The sequence below is a fragment of the Numenius arquata genome, chromosome 25 (genome assembly GCF_964106895.1).
Source record: "Numenius arquata chromosome 25, bNumArq3.hap1.1, whole genome shotgun sequence".
Taxonomy (NCBI): Eukaryota; Metazoa; Chordata; class Aves; order Charadriiformes; family Scolopacidae; genus Numenius; species Numenius arquata.
In genome coordinates, this window is record NC_133600.1 from 3207726 (window position 1) to 3221474 (window position 13749).

Here is a 13749-nt window from a genome sequence, read left to right on the forward strand (position 1 = left end):
TGGCAACGGCAGGGCCAAAGAGCCCCAAAAAAATGTGTGTTTTCCTCCTGGAAACACACATTCTGTTCCTCACAGGATTCCCGGGAGAATCAGGAGCCCAGCACCTGGAAAAAGCACCCGGGGTTCTCCTGGAGCATCCTCCACCTCTCTGCCACCACAGAGGCTCCTCGCAGAACCAGCTCATACTGGGAAGAGTCTCCCGACCATACTGGGAGGTGTCTCCTGACCGGTGGCAATCCCCTCCAGAGATCCGGGCTCTGATGTGCTGCCTTCCCCGCACCAAAGTGTCTCATTAAAAGTTAATTGTCACCTTCCTGGCGTAATCCTTGGAAACGAGGCCAGACTGGAAGGTGCTGGTGCGACAGCAGACACCAGTCGGGATCCAGAGAGTACGTCATGTCGAGACCTTGTCGTTTCGGGTCCGGCTCCCAGTGAGCACGGCGGGGCTGGGAACTGGGAGGAGAGGAGCAGCCGGTTCCCGTGGAGCAGCGGCAGCCGATGCGCTTCGAGGCTGCAGTTCTGTCTGCTCACATTAGCTCTGTACGTCTGACTCCATCCCACCTCCTTAGAGGCTTTTAAGTTGTTTTTTTGGTTTTGGTGGGGTTTTTTTGTTTTTTTTTTTAATTAAAACCGAAAGGTATCCATTCTTAAGGAAGGACGCTGCTGAGAGGCAGCAGACACCCCAGTTTCAGATCGTCACGCCCAGAGCAAAGCACACCCTCATCTGAGCAAATTCTGACCTACTTTAAGGAGAAGAAAACAGATCTAAGTGTTTATTATGCGGAACAGGGGATGAAAAATTACCATTAACCTGGTAACGAAGGGGAAGGCGCGTTCCCCAGCAGATCCCCCACGCTTCAAATAGCTGGGGGACCTGGAGGCACCCAGCAGCTCCGTGGTCCTCCCGAGGCTCAACACTGGATTTTCTCACCCCAAAAGCTGCCACTTTGCCAGGAGAGAGGGCTGACAAGTGCTAGAAGAGGAAAGAGCAGGAGAGGAAGCGATTTGCCTACTGTCAAGAGCAGGTTAGAGGCAGAGCTAAAAACAGAAGGTGGCTGTGACTCGGCAGACACCGTCTCGCCATTTCTCACATCCCTGTTGGGCAAAACAGAGAAAGAGCAACAGCAGCTCAAGCCCTGTCCCTCCTGCCAAGATCCCACTGCTGGTCCCTAACATCAGCCCTACCATTGATCTAACCTGTCCTGGGGCACCTGATCGCTCCAGCAGCCACCTCAGTTGTCTGGTCTCCCCGATAAAAATAGCTCACAGGAGCATTTTTACTCTGTATTCCAGCCCTCAACCTCCTCCCGAGCTTTCTTCCCCTTATTTTTCCCGTTCCAGCCCTCAACCTCCTCCCGAACTTTCTTCCCCTTATTTTTCCCATTCCAGCCCTCAATCTCCTCCCAACTTTCTTTCCTTTTTTTTCCCCTCATTCCAACCCTCAACCTTCTGAACTTTCTTCTCCTTATTTTTCCCATTCCAGCCCTCAATCTCCTCCTCAGCTTTCTTCCCCTTCTTTTTCCTGTTCCCATCTTTCACAAGGAGGGCCAGTCGTGTCCGAGACTCGCCACCCATGCACTGGTGCAAAGGCACGTAGAGGTGCTCCGCTGCCTCCAGACACGTGCACTAGGAAAACGTGTCTAGAAACAACCCGAGCTTTCCACCCCCTCACCATCTGAGATGGGGATCTAGCCGCTCTCCACCCAACGCCGGAGGAATTGCCTTGATTTTGAGCAGGAAGGTCAACCCAGAACAATGAAGAGCTCCTTCCCTTCACTCCCCACGAGGCAGAAAGCCTTCAAAGTGACCTCAGGTTGTAACCTTATCATATAGAAACCGCACAGAAAGAGCTGCTGCCTGCAAAGGCAGCTTTCTAGGGAGCCACCTGTCAAATCACCTACTCAAAGCGCTATCGAATGACTCATCTCCATCCAGCAGATGGGCTCAGAGGAATGAGGACAGCATGAATTTAAAAAAAAAAAAAAAAAAAGTAACTTAAGCAGCAGCCAGCAGGTCACACTGGCAGAGCTCGGGCCAGAGAAGGGCACACAGACGCACTGCAATGCAGCAGTTTGCTCAGGGGATTCGTCCTTTCCTTGCCTGTAGCATGACACCATTTAAAATCTTCGTTGCGATCCCTGTTTCCGAGGCTCTCTGCTCATCTTGGTGCTCTCCGAGCAAATTCTTCCAGCAGGAGAAAGACGCTGCCTCCTTCCCTCCCCAGGCAGAAGCCGACAGCTCGGCTTGCCCGGGCTAATGCCGAGCTGGGATGGGCCACCTGGCCAAAAGGGCACAAATCTGCCTTAAAAACAGACTCATCCCGGAGGAGAAAGGCTTCAATACGGAGCTCTCACTGCAGGGAGACACTCAAAATTGTTCTTGCTGCAGGGAAGGGGGCACCTCCCAACAGCCGTTTGCATCAGAAATATTCTCTCCTATGATTACTTACTTCTTGCGTGCTCTGGACCAAACGAGACATAATTTCTACTCGGCTAGGAAAAAAATAAATAATATAACTGGGTCAAGTTAACAGGGAAAACAAAAAGGAAAGGAAAAAAAGCAGCTCTTCTCTCTCTCCCCAGCAATGCCCTTCTCCTCACCCACTTGCAGTGACTCCAGCGGTTCGGAGGAAGCCCTCTAAACCGAGGGGAAATGTGGAATATTTGCCTTGCATCCAGATTTCCTGCCCAGCCTCCCCATGTCCTATCTCAGAAGAGCTTTAGTGAATCACGGCCTGACTTCTGCAAAGCTGCTGAGCCATCGTTCCTCAGCAACTCCACCCGACCTCTGCAGACCCAGGGGAAAAAAACCAAAAAGACAAGAGGCTCCTCGCATTTGAGACTCGGAGCCACTCATTAATGGGATATAAAAGCACAAAGCGCTAGAAGTGCCTCCCAGTAATTGCAATCCTCCGTTTCGTCTTCTCCAATGCTTCAATGACAAAGGGAGGCAGAGCACCCAGCAGTCCCGTCCTTGGATCAGCGTACAGAGGATCGGCCCCAGCCCTTCCTAGGGATTTCACAAAAAATAAGGGGGAAAACAAAGAACAGGAAGACTTACGACACCTGTATGTCCCTGGGGAAAACACCATGGCCTCAGGGCAGCTCGCAAAAAAAAAAAGCAGCAGACGGGATTTCTGCTCCTGTGCAAACCAAGAGAGATGAAAAAACACCTCCCCGGGCGCATGACGCTCACTGGCATCACCCAGTGAAAAAAAAACACAAAAAGCCAGCAACAGAGCCCAGAGACTATCACGGACCTGGGAAGGAGGCACAAGAACCTCCGGGTCTGCAGCGTGACGAGATCAAAGCAGGCCGATGGGACACGTAGAGCAATTACCTAAAAGGTTGAGTCACGGCTGCATTGAGTTTTGGGTGGCAGAGAGCGTTAATGAGTTCAGAAGAGTCAAGGTGAGTTCCCAGGCAGGTTTGCGGACAGAAGGAAGATGAAAAAAGATGCTGAGCTGAGGCAGGAGCCTCAACTCCATCAAAGGGAAGACAAAAACCTTCTTCCTGACTCGGCGGGGGCAGAGGGAGCCCCACCAGAGCACGTTTAACACGGCCAAGTGAAAACTCCAGCACAGAGCCAGCGATACCTCAGTGTACACAAACATCAAAGAGGGAGAGAAATCATTGAGAACACTATAAACACGCGTTTTCCTTGTTCATTTGAATACTAGGAAAAGCGTGGCGGCTATCAGAGCCGAGCACAGCATCCTAAGGAAAAGGAGAGCGGGAACAAGCGAACAGACCTCCCCGAGACTGCCGGGAGCGATGCGGCGACGGCCGGACCAGCTCGGAGTCCTGCTCCCACACCAGTTCCTCCAAGAGCTTTCCCCACCCTGCCATCCTTCCAACCCGTGCAAGATCATGCCTCGGTGTTCTTGCTGCACGCCATTAATACTTGCTAATCCTCATTTCGGAATGGTTTAAACGGGGAAAAAAATCCCCTCCCAGCGCTTTGCAGTTTGCTTTTACACTGCAGATGACACTACCGATGCATCCCGGTTGCCTTTCCACCCTGCAGCCAGAGCAATAGGTGAACCAGAAATTCCGGGAGATAATATTTAGATTATATTATCCCTGTCAAGTGCAAAAGTACAGACTCCTTTGTCTTTCAAATTCACCCAACAGGACCAGGAGGAGCTTTACGATGCGAATAGCTACAGCAACATCTGGCGCTCCAGATTTGTGCCTGCCCAATTCCTCCTAAGTCCACCCAAAAGCACGTGCACGGACCCACGTCAGCAGCAAACAAGGTGCTTTCTAAACGCTCCACCACGAACTACACAGTGAAAAAAAGATCAGGAAGGGGGGGGAAACCCCATCTGGCAAGAACAGCACCTTCTTACGCAGTGGATTTGCTTCGTACGTAGATAATCATTCAGCATTTTTCTGCCCTTTTCGTCACCAAAGTGGCATGATTAAGTTGAAACATAGCTAGTCCTGGAAAGCCAAAATACATTTGTTCAAGAAAGCGGTTAATAAACTATCACTGATGAGTAAAGTCGGGGCCAACAAGGAGACACAGCCTGGTTTTCAAGCTCTAGGATGAATTACGAAGCATTTTCTCAATTAGAAAAAGCCCTTTAAAGCTTTAATCATGCAAATTTTATCTTCTGTCTGAAAGAATTTCATTATGGACATGCGTTTAATTTTTTTTTTTTTTTTTTGAGCAGAAAAGCAATCCAATTAGCGACAGTATCATGAACTTAATTAATAGCCGGTTAATATGAGATAGGAAGATCCTAAAATTCCCAGTGGCTTCCAAAGAAAGAAAGACATTCTATTAATAAGGTATCAGCAACGAAGCTGATTACACACACCATTAGCTGGAAGGCTTTTCTTGGGATCGAGCAGCCTGGATTCTTTTTTGATGGACTCTTCATCAAGAGGAGCAGGTCCAGGACCCCAGAGGGACTGTGTCCCCCCCACCCCAGGACACCTCGATGGGGACCCCCCTGCCTGTGCTCGGGCAGGTTGAAGATCTCACAAGGCCACATCCAGCCACTGGAGAGGATCCCAAGACCAACTTGTTTATCCCCTTCCCAGCTTGGGCCGAACACGGCCCTTTCCCGTCAACAGGAACCGTTCCTGAAAGCCATGGGATCGCCCACGAAAGGGATGGCGGGGGGGGGGGGGGGGGAGGCAGGGGGAAGAGGAAGAGGAAACCTTTTTAAAAGAAAAACTAATTATCGCTTTTGTAATCACAGGGAAAGGCCAAGAGGGGCTGGATCTCGCGCTAAGCCATGTCACACAGCAGTTTATGAGAAGAGAAGCTACGTGATGCTGCGGGGCTTTCCCAGTCCCAGGAGCCCAGATCCTTCCCCATCCTCTTGGGCTCTGCACAGGCTCAGCTGCTCCCCGGGGCGAAGGCTGGGACACAGCCATGGCCGGGGCGGGGGACACGACACACAGCTCAGGAGGGAAGAGATCTGCAGGAAAAGTCACCCCCGTTGACAGGAGCTTCAGCTCCAAGCCCCGGACTTCACAGCTTGGGCTGATGATTTAATCAGCGCAATTAAAAAGATGGAAAGGACCATGAGCGCAGCCCTCTGCAACACGGGGGTCTTATGAAACAGCATCGGTGTCTCGATGCATCACTGAGTTTCCACGTGAATGAGTTCAGCTGGCGTTACAAACCCAAGACCTTCTGCATTATAGATTTATTTTATTTTTGATCTTTTCAGTAGTTCAACATCCTGCTCGGGAGCCTTCACCAGAAGGGACAGCACATCAATGGGGGCTGCAGCGGGCTCTGGACTCATAATAACCCCACTGCACACAAATTCCCTCCCTGAGGGGCACCGAGGCAGCCCAGAATTTGGATTTTTACCCCACGGTTTTGATTTTTAGTTGGTATTTCTGCAGTCTCGGGCAGGAGGAGCTGCCCCGCTCCCAGCTCCCTCTGGTTTTCCCACCCGGGGCTTGGATGGGGCTGCGAGCCCTGGCAAAAGGCACTGGCGTATGTAGGGATGGGGGAGAAAAGGAAGAGAAAAAGAAATGTGCTAAAGAAATGAATCAGCTTTTACAAGCCAGCCTGCCTGATCTCATCCCTGTTTTGCTCTTTCCCAGGAGGAAAGCTTTGGCAGGGAGAAAGGGGAGGTAGGATTTCCTTCCACCACATCCAGAAACCATCCCCCTCGGCACCATCCACTGTCAATAGTTCACCCATAACCTGTGAAATCAGTTAGATAAATAGATAATTTTAGACAGAAAGCCCTGAGGCAGGCAGGAAGGAAGGATCGCCACGCAGAGCGAGATGATGACGAGGAGGAATCAGCTCTCCTAATGCCGCACAATCCACCCCCCCCGAGCCCTGAGTCACGTATCCTTCCCGCATCCCAGATTCCTCCAGCTGCAAACAAGGGGTAACACTTTCCCTGTTTGACACTGGAAACCAGGAGGGGAGCAAAGTGGGGTACGGAGATGCTGGAGTTTTCCACCTGCGACTCCAGACAGGCCAAAAAATACCAAGAAAAGCTCAAAACTGCTCCATTCCGGGGCTGCCCAGCTCAGCCCCGCCGATGATTAACCAGCCGAACGCCGTCACCGTGCCAGGCGTTTCATCGGCGACAAATCACACGAGAAAAGGAGAGGGAGTTCCTATGAAAATACCCCGCACGCAGTCATTTTAGCCAGACGTGAGAGGAGGCGTCGCTGCGAGTATTCACTCGTCATCACCCGGGCTAGGAGAGGGATGCGCTGAACTCTGGTCCCCTGCGTTGCCAGGGGACGTATGTCCTCCTCTGCTTTTTCACCTGCCATACGTGGCTCTGCAAACACACACAGAGCTAAAACACCCATCTCCAGCGACAGCAAGCTGCTTGGGGCTTCAGGGTGTCAGGTGAGGATGGTGACTAAGGACCTAAAGGGGACCTTCCAGTCCCTAAAGGGGCTCCAGGAAAGCTGGGGAGGGACTCTTGATGAGGGAGGGGAGCCATAGGAGGAGGGGGAAGGGTTTGACACTGAAAGAGGGGAGATTGAGATGAGATGTGGGGAAGAACTTCTTTGCTGTGAGGGTGGTGAGAGCCTGGCCCAGGTTGCCCAGAGAAGCTGTGGCTGCCCCATCCCTGGAGGGGTTCAAGGCCAGGTTGGAGGGGACTTGGAGCAAGCTGGTCTGGTGGGAGGTGTCCCTGCCCAGGGCAGGGGGGTTGGAACTCGATGATCTTTAAGGTCCCTTCCAACCCAAACCAGTCTATGATTCTATGACTGCTGAATCCCACTCCCTCCCAGCCGGCAAGCTGGGACACAGGGTGTCACACTGCCCTCCAGCAAATCCAGCTTTTCTCCAGCATCGGGAGCAGATTAAAATTGAAAGATAAACTACAGGGAGGCTGCAGGAGACTCCAGCCCAAGTTAATATTAATAGAGCAAACATCACGTGCTGTGGGAGGAAAGGTCAGGCTGGCAGGAATCAGCAAAATTCCTGGACTCCGCAGTCCAAATTCCCATGTATAGATAAGGAACCTACAGCCCGACACTGCCAACTACCTCATTCTGCCTTTGTCACCAAAGCAAAGCCACCGCCACGGCAGAAAAGCCGAGGAACGACCTGCTCCCAGCATCTCCTCTTGCTGACTCACTTGGTGGCCGGTCACGGGTACGCAAAATTCACCAGAACAGCTCAAAAAGAACATGTGAGCCCAAATGAGCACCTCAACGCCCACCTTGGGCGCCTGGTTCCTCCACTGGCAGCTCTGGGTGCTCTCCTGGATGAAGTCTGGGCCCCAGTGCGCTAGGAAGGGCTTCCCCAGGTGAAATTGGAAAAGCAGAAAAGCCACCGCATGGACCATCTCAGGTCCACTCCTGGATGTACTAATCGCTGGAGGATTCAAGACAAGTCAGGAAGAAGTTCTAATGCCGCTGCAAAGTGGAGACTGACCTCTCTCGGGGGGTTGTGCCCCCCTTTAATGGCTCTGGGCACTGTCTCAAGAGCTTCAGCTCACATCCACTGGCCAAAAAGCTGCAGCAGGCGAAGATCTAATAGATCTAGACAGATCCTAGATATAAGGAAGAAATTTTTTAAGCTGAGGGTGGTGAGACACCAGTCCAGGTTGCCCAGAGAAGCTGTGGATGCCCCATCCCTGGAAACATCCAAGGTCAGGATGGACGGAGGTCTGAGTGACCTGATCGAGTTGAAGATGTCCCTGGGGATCATCTAAAGATCTTTAGATGATCTTTAAAGGTCTCTTCCCACACAAACCATGCCACGAGTCAACGATCTCTCTGCCACTGGGATAACTGCCCTGCAGCACCCTTGGCAGCAGGAGCAGGACCCTCTGCTCCCCAGTTCCTCTCCAGCTCCACAACATCCATGGATTAAACTCCAGCAGTGGTGATTTTGAGCAAAAATGTGCAAACTCAGGGTGTGTCAGTCTCCAGCTGAGCGGGATCAAGCTGGAGCTGGAGGGCAGGCACAATCAAAACCATCTGTGGCAAGACAGGGCACTGACGGACAAGCTCTGGCCAGGGAAAGGGGCCTCGTGGGTTTGGATTTCCATGTGGAAGGTTATCCCACACGCCACGCTTCTCATTTCTCTTCCAGCAGGAGATGCTGTGCTGCACGGAGCATCCGTGATGTCCCGAGAAACCCACTGCCCAGCTGCACACAGAGCAAAGGCAGCGAGCGGAAAGTCATCTCGTGCCTACAAGAGGAAGCCCCAGAGAGCCAGATTCTAGAAGGACTGATTTAACCTCAAAAAAATCCCTACAAGGTACCTTTCTTTTAACAGCTGGAAAAGAGAGGGGGGAAAAAAAAAAAAAAAAGGGAGGAAAAACCCCACATTCGAAAGCACAGCACAAAGCCACCGCAGAAAGAACCCCATCCAAAGAGAAATAAGGGAAATCCCAATCCAGCAAGAGCAAATGACCACAGAGGAAAAAAAAAAAAAAAAAAAAACAGGAGAAATGCCATCCCTGCACGTCAGCTGCGCTTTGTCCCTTGTCACCAAACGGTCCCTGTGCAGCATGCCTAGGAGCAGATGCCATCACAGCGCAGCACCTGGGTGCCAAGCCACGGGGAAGGAAGCTTTTAGGGCTCATTAACAACTGGCCGGGAAGCACACGCTGCCGACATACGGAGCTGGGGAATTCTGCGGTCCTTCTGGGCTGAAATGGCTGTCGGAGGCACATCCCGGGCTCCGGGGCCGGGCAGAAAGCAAGCAACGTTCAAAAATATCTTCAGAAGCCTTAAGAGCGGTCATCAAATTCAGGAAAAAGCCTGAATGTCAAGGGCTTGTTAGTTTTAATTAGCACTCGGCTCTTCCCCCCCCCCTTCTCGGAAAATGGCTTTTGTACTTTGTGTGTGGAGGAGGAGGTTGTTGGTCTGTGTCTTGGGCCAGGACTTGCCAGGGACAGCGGGGCACGAGCCACCGCTCCCTATCCTGGTTCCTAAGCCCAGGAAGCCGAGCAGGGTTTAGGTTTGGGCCACAGAGGATTTGGGAGCACGTTAATCCTGTTCAAGATCGATGACAGCGGCATCCAGGGCTTCAAAAAAAAAATAAAAATGCCTGGGCTGAGGCTGCTCCCCGAGCCAAACGCCGGGCACGGAAAACCAGATCTCGTGTCCCCAGAAGGGCTCTGTTATCCCTGAAATGACAATATTCATCAAGCTCATTCTTGGTCACCTGCTGAGAACAGAGAGGGATGCTTCCCGCATCCACGGGGCAGCTCCCAAAAGGCCACACCGGGAGCCGCGGTGACACCAAACCAAGGTGGGCTACGGAAAAGGGCACCAACAAGCTACTCCCCGGCTTAGAGCTGTCCCCCAAGAGCAGGCTGTGCCACTTCTCCTGCCTCCGCGCCGCCAGGCGGTGTGTCACCCCAGGTAGGACCGTCCTGCTGTCACAAAGGGAGGGAGGGGACATGTTTACCACCGGCGCCTCCACCCTTGGGCTTGTCCATTCAAACCGGCGGCTGATAAACCTGTCCGGTGCCAGGCAGGGGCTGCTGCTCGACGGGCAAATGGTGACAAAACCACTTAGGCTCAATAAACATCAGATTCGCCCGGGAAGGGCACAGGCGGGCGCCCCTGCTCGGCGCAGCCTGCCCTATCCTAATGGAAAAACGGAAATGGCAAGTTTTGCAGGCTTTTAGGACTTACATCAGTATATAAAGCAAACGAAGCCGTTTCTACACCACCGGGTTCCTGCAGATCCCTGAGGGGGATGCTGATGGATCAAAGCTGGACGGTACCCAAGACCGGATGGTCTCGTACCTGCAGAGACTTCTCATCCCGCTCCCAGCTCGTGATGCCGGAGCTCAAACCTGCTGCTGTTGTTTCTCCTCCTTCCTTTGGCGAGAGTGTTTTCTACGCCTTTTTTTTTTTTTGTTTTCTTTTTTCTTTTAATAATAAATTTAAAGAAAAAAAAAAAAAAAGAACATTTTGCTGTGAACTAGCAAAACCTGTTCTGGACGCACACACCATCTGCAGCATTTGCCAACGTGACTTTATTTTGCAGGATACCATCTCGGCGTTCTCCTGCGTGTGGGCGCCCGGCTGCCTCACCCAGGGAAGACGTGGGCTCGCAGGAATCAGACGGTACAAGCCCACGAGCCAAGCTCTGCTCCCTTGGGCTACCCAAGGGGGCTGAACTGGTCCCCCTCGTCGCACGGGGGATCCCAAACCCGCCGCTCCAGCGGTGCCGAGGTCCTTGCAGACCTCGGTCCTGGCTCGGTTTTCCTTCAATTAACAACAGACGTGGAACGAAACGTAACGTTTTTCAGGAAAGATCTTCCACATGTTTGGTTTTGGCAACGGCCGACAGCTTTAAGGGAGCCAAAAAATAACTAATCCTCCTCTCCTTCAGCCAAGGGACGGCTGAGGAGTGGGACCGGTGGAGGGAAAGGGAAGGAGGGTGGAAAGGGAAGGGAGAGGAGAAGGCAGAAAAATGACCATACCGGAACCAGTCGCTCCCAGTTAAAGCATCTCTAAAGCGTGGATACCCGTGTCCTCGTCACCGGGACACCACAAAGGGGGTGGCAGCGCCTCCCAAAGAGGACAGTGTCCCTCTCGTCCCTGCAAAACGAGTCGCTTCACCGGTATTGGTGGAAAATATGGCACCAAACCCAGCTTTTTCGGAGGAAAGCAGCTCCCAAAACCGTGCGGCAACAAGAGCCGCGGCAAAACTCAACGGTGCCGTTGCAAATACACACCGTGAATTGCAAATACACCTTATCTCCCGATTTAATACCCCACCGAACGCAGTCTAAGTGCCCGAGAGAAGTACATGCAGGAGAGGTGAACGTGCCACCAAATCCGCACGTTGGGCAAGTTCTCCCTGGGTTTAATTTTTCCACAAGGAGCCAAAATAATTCCTTTTACAGAAAAAAAAAACCAAACCACCTGTAACAGGAAAAAAACCCCACCAAGACCACGTATGATTTCACTTCATAATAATTTTCCCCACGAAAGATTTCACCAGGTGTTTTAAAAATGACGTTTTTAGACTTTAGAAACACGCCGCTCCTGACTCATTGATGAGCTTTCACCCCTAATTGCCCCGCGACACCGACTGGGGCACATCCACCCCAGCAGCATCCTCCCACACCGAGTTTTTCCGCACAACCTTCCCCCCCCTCTGGAAAAAAACCAAACCCCACGACGCAGGGGTTTGGGAGAAAGGGGGGTGGGGGGGGAAAATGACTTCAGGATTTTGTTATTTTGCTTTGCTGTTTAAGCAAAAAATGCTTTTTCCTAAACAGAGCCAAGAAAGAAGGCAGCGCACGGAGCGAACGCGCTCGGGCTGAGCTTAGACGGGTCAAAACTTTACGCCTGGAAAAACACGGGCTGGTGGTAGATCGGGCAAAAATTCGTCTTAAATTTAAAACGGGGGCAGAAAAGCAGCCAGCGGGGGAAGCAGAGGAGTACTTACGATTCCCAAATAGTTCTAAAAATACATTTAAAACGTCCTGACTGTTGATTTCGGCGGCGTTCGCGAGCTGAAGGAAGGATAATTCCGCTCGAGGTGGGGGGGATCGGGACGGCTCGAGGGGGGAGGAAAATTTGTTAATGAACCCCATTAGAAGCAGATTCCAAAGTCTGGGGAGGGGGGAGACCTGCGGCCCCCAAGCCGTAAGGAGTCACATTTTATCTCCACTTTAGGACGACATAAACACACTATTTACCGTCGGAGCAACCAATTATGGGATCAATTTTCTCTTGGCTAAAAATCACACATCTGACAAGTTTTTTCCGACCTTCCTCTGGCCGTTTCCCGTTCAGGCCAGGGCTCCAGGCTCCCTCTCTCCCAAAATCCTGAGCCAGCAGCTCTCCAGGAAGCGGGAGCTTCCCGAGGTCAGGCCACAGCTGCCGTCGGATGGGCTTTTCTCCTTAAATCCAGCTCTGCTTAGGAAGTCCAAGGGCTGTCGAGGTGCCATCACCCGTAGAGCCAGCTGGATCCGTCCCCCCGCCATGCTATGGACGTGGATTGGTTTTGGGGACCGTGACACCCACCTGGGCCTCAGGCACAGCCGGTACCCGAACCCCAGCATCCTCTGGTCCGTTTCTTTACTGGGGACCCCAGCCCAAGGGGTACGGGAGCGACCTGGGACCCCCCCAGGCTCGCCCAAGGAGCATCTGAGGGGGGGCACACCGAGGATGCTGTGACTCCCCGCTCTGCTCCCAGCCCTGCCACGGCGGGGGGGGGGGACGATCGGGACATTGGGCCCCGGGATGACCAGAAGCCACCAGAAGGAGATGGCCAGGGGTGTTGGGGGGCACCTGGAGAACCAGGCAGAGAGACGTGAGACTGGGATACCAGGGGGTGCCGAGCTGGGGCACCGGGCACCAGCGAGGGGCCACCGGACACCGGACCGGGATGCCGGGGGGGGACAAAGGCGGGTATCAGGGGACCACCGGGCCGGCCCAGGCTGGTGCTAACAGGAAAGGAGTCACCGAGTTAGAGCTAGTGATAACAGGCCGCCCACCCCCGGTGCTGCGGCGGCGGCGGCGGTTCCCCGGTGCCTCACCTGGCTGGCCTTATAGAACTGCTTCTTCAGCCCCGCCACCGACATCCTGCCGCCGCCTCTGCCGCCGGCCGAGGGACCCTGGGGGCGGCGGGACGCCTCGGCACGCAGGAGCCCAGCCCGGCCGCTGCCGCCGCCGCTTCTTCTTCTTGTTCTTCTTCCGCCGCCGCCGCCGCCGCCGCCAGGAAGCGCGCGCCCCGCCCCGCCCCGCCCCGCCCCCTAACGGCCACCGGCACCACTGAGGAGCGGCCTCGCGCCGGCCGGAGCGCCCCCCCCCGCCCGCCACGTGGTGCCCTCGCGCCCCCTGCCGGCCGGGCGGCGCCATCACACGTTACGGACAAGCCGCCCTGCGGGGGGCCTGCCCCCGCTACTACCGGGGAGAGGGGCCCAGTGCTGGTCGAGGAAGGACTTCAGGGAGGGGACAGCGCGTGTGACATGGGGGCGGCCAGGACAGGAAAAGGCCCATATTCCCCCCTCTAAGTATGGGAAGGGGGGTCTCGCAGGAGGAACTACAACTCCCATAATACCCCGCGGCACGACTCTGCGCCTGCGCGCCGCGGTCGTGGCCGTTCATTGGTCGCCGGCGCCGCCGCCATTTCGCGCCCTAGCTTGGGCCCCTCAGTGCAGCGGAGCGGTGGGTGGCTCTGCCTCTCCACCTGGTGCTGGGGAACGGCTGCCCCGGCCTCTCCCGAGTCGGCTCCGGGACCGCACCGCCGCTGCCCGGGTCCCCGCCCGGCGAGCAGGCAGGCGTAAGGACCCAGAGGCACCCCGCCTACCCTCA

General features: G+C 54.0%; 1 protein-coding gene across 2 annotated transcripts in view; it reads right to left on the reverse strand.

The window, feature by feature from the left end:
* The window catches only part of SH3GL1 (SH3 domain containing GRB2 like 1, endophilin A2), a 28910-nt gene extending 15786 nt beyond the window's left edge, over positions 1–13124 (reverse strand). For both annotated transcript variants that reach the window (XM_074163948.1, XM_074163947.1), the window contains exon 1: positions 12972–13124. In XM_074163948.1, the coding sequence (XP_074020049.1) occupies positions 12972–13016 (45 nt within the window). In that variant the 5' untranslated portion in view covers positions 13017–13124. The remainder of the gene's footprint in view (positions 1–12971) is intronic.
* Between the last annotated feature and the right edge of the window lie 625 nt (positions 13125–13749).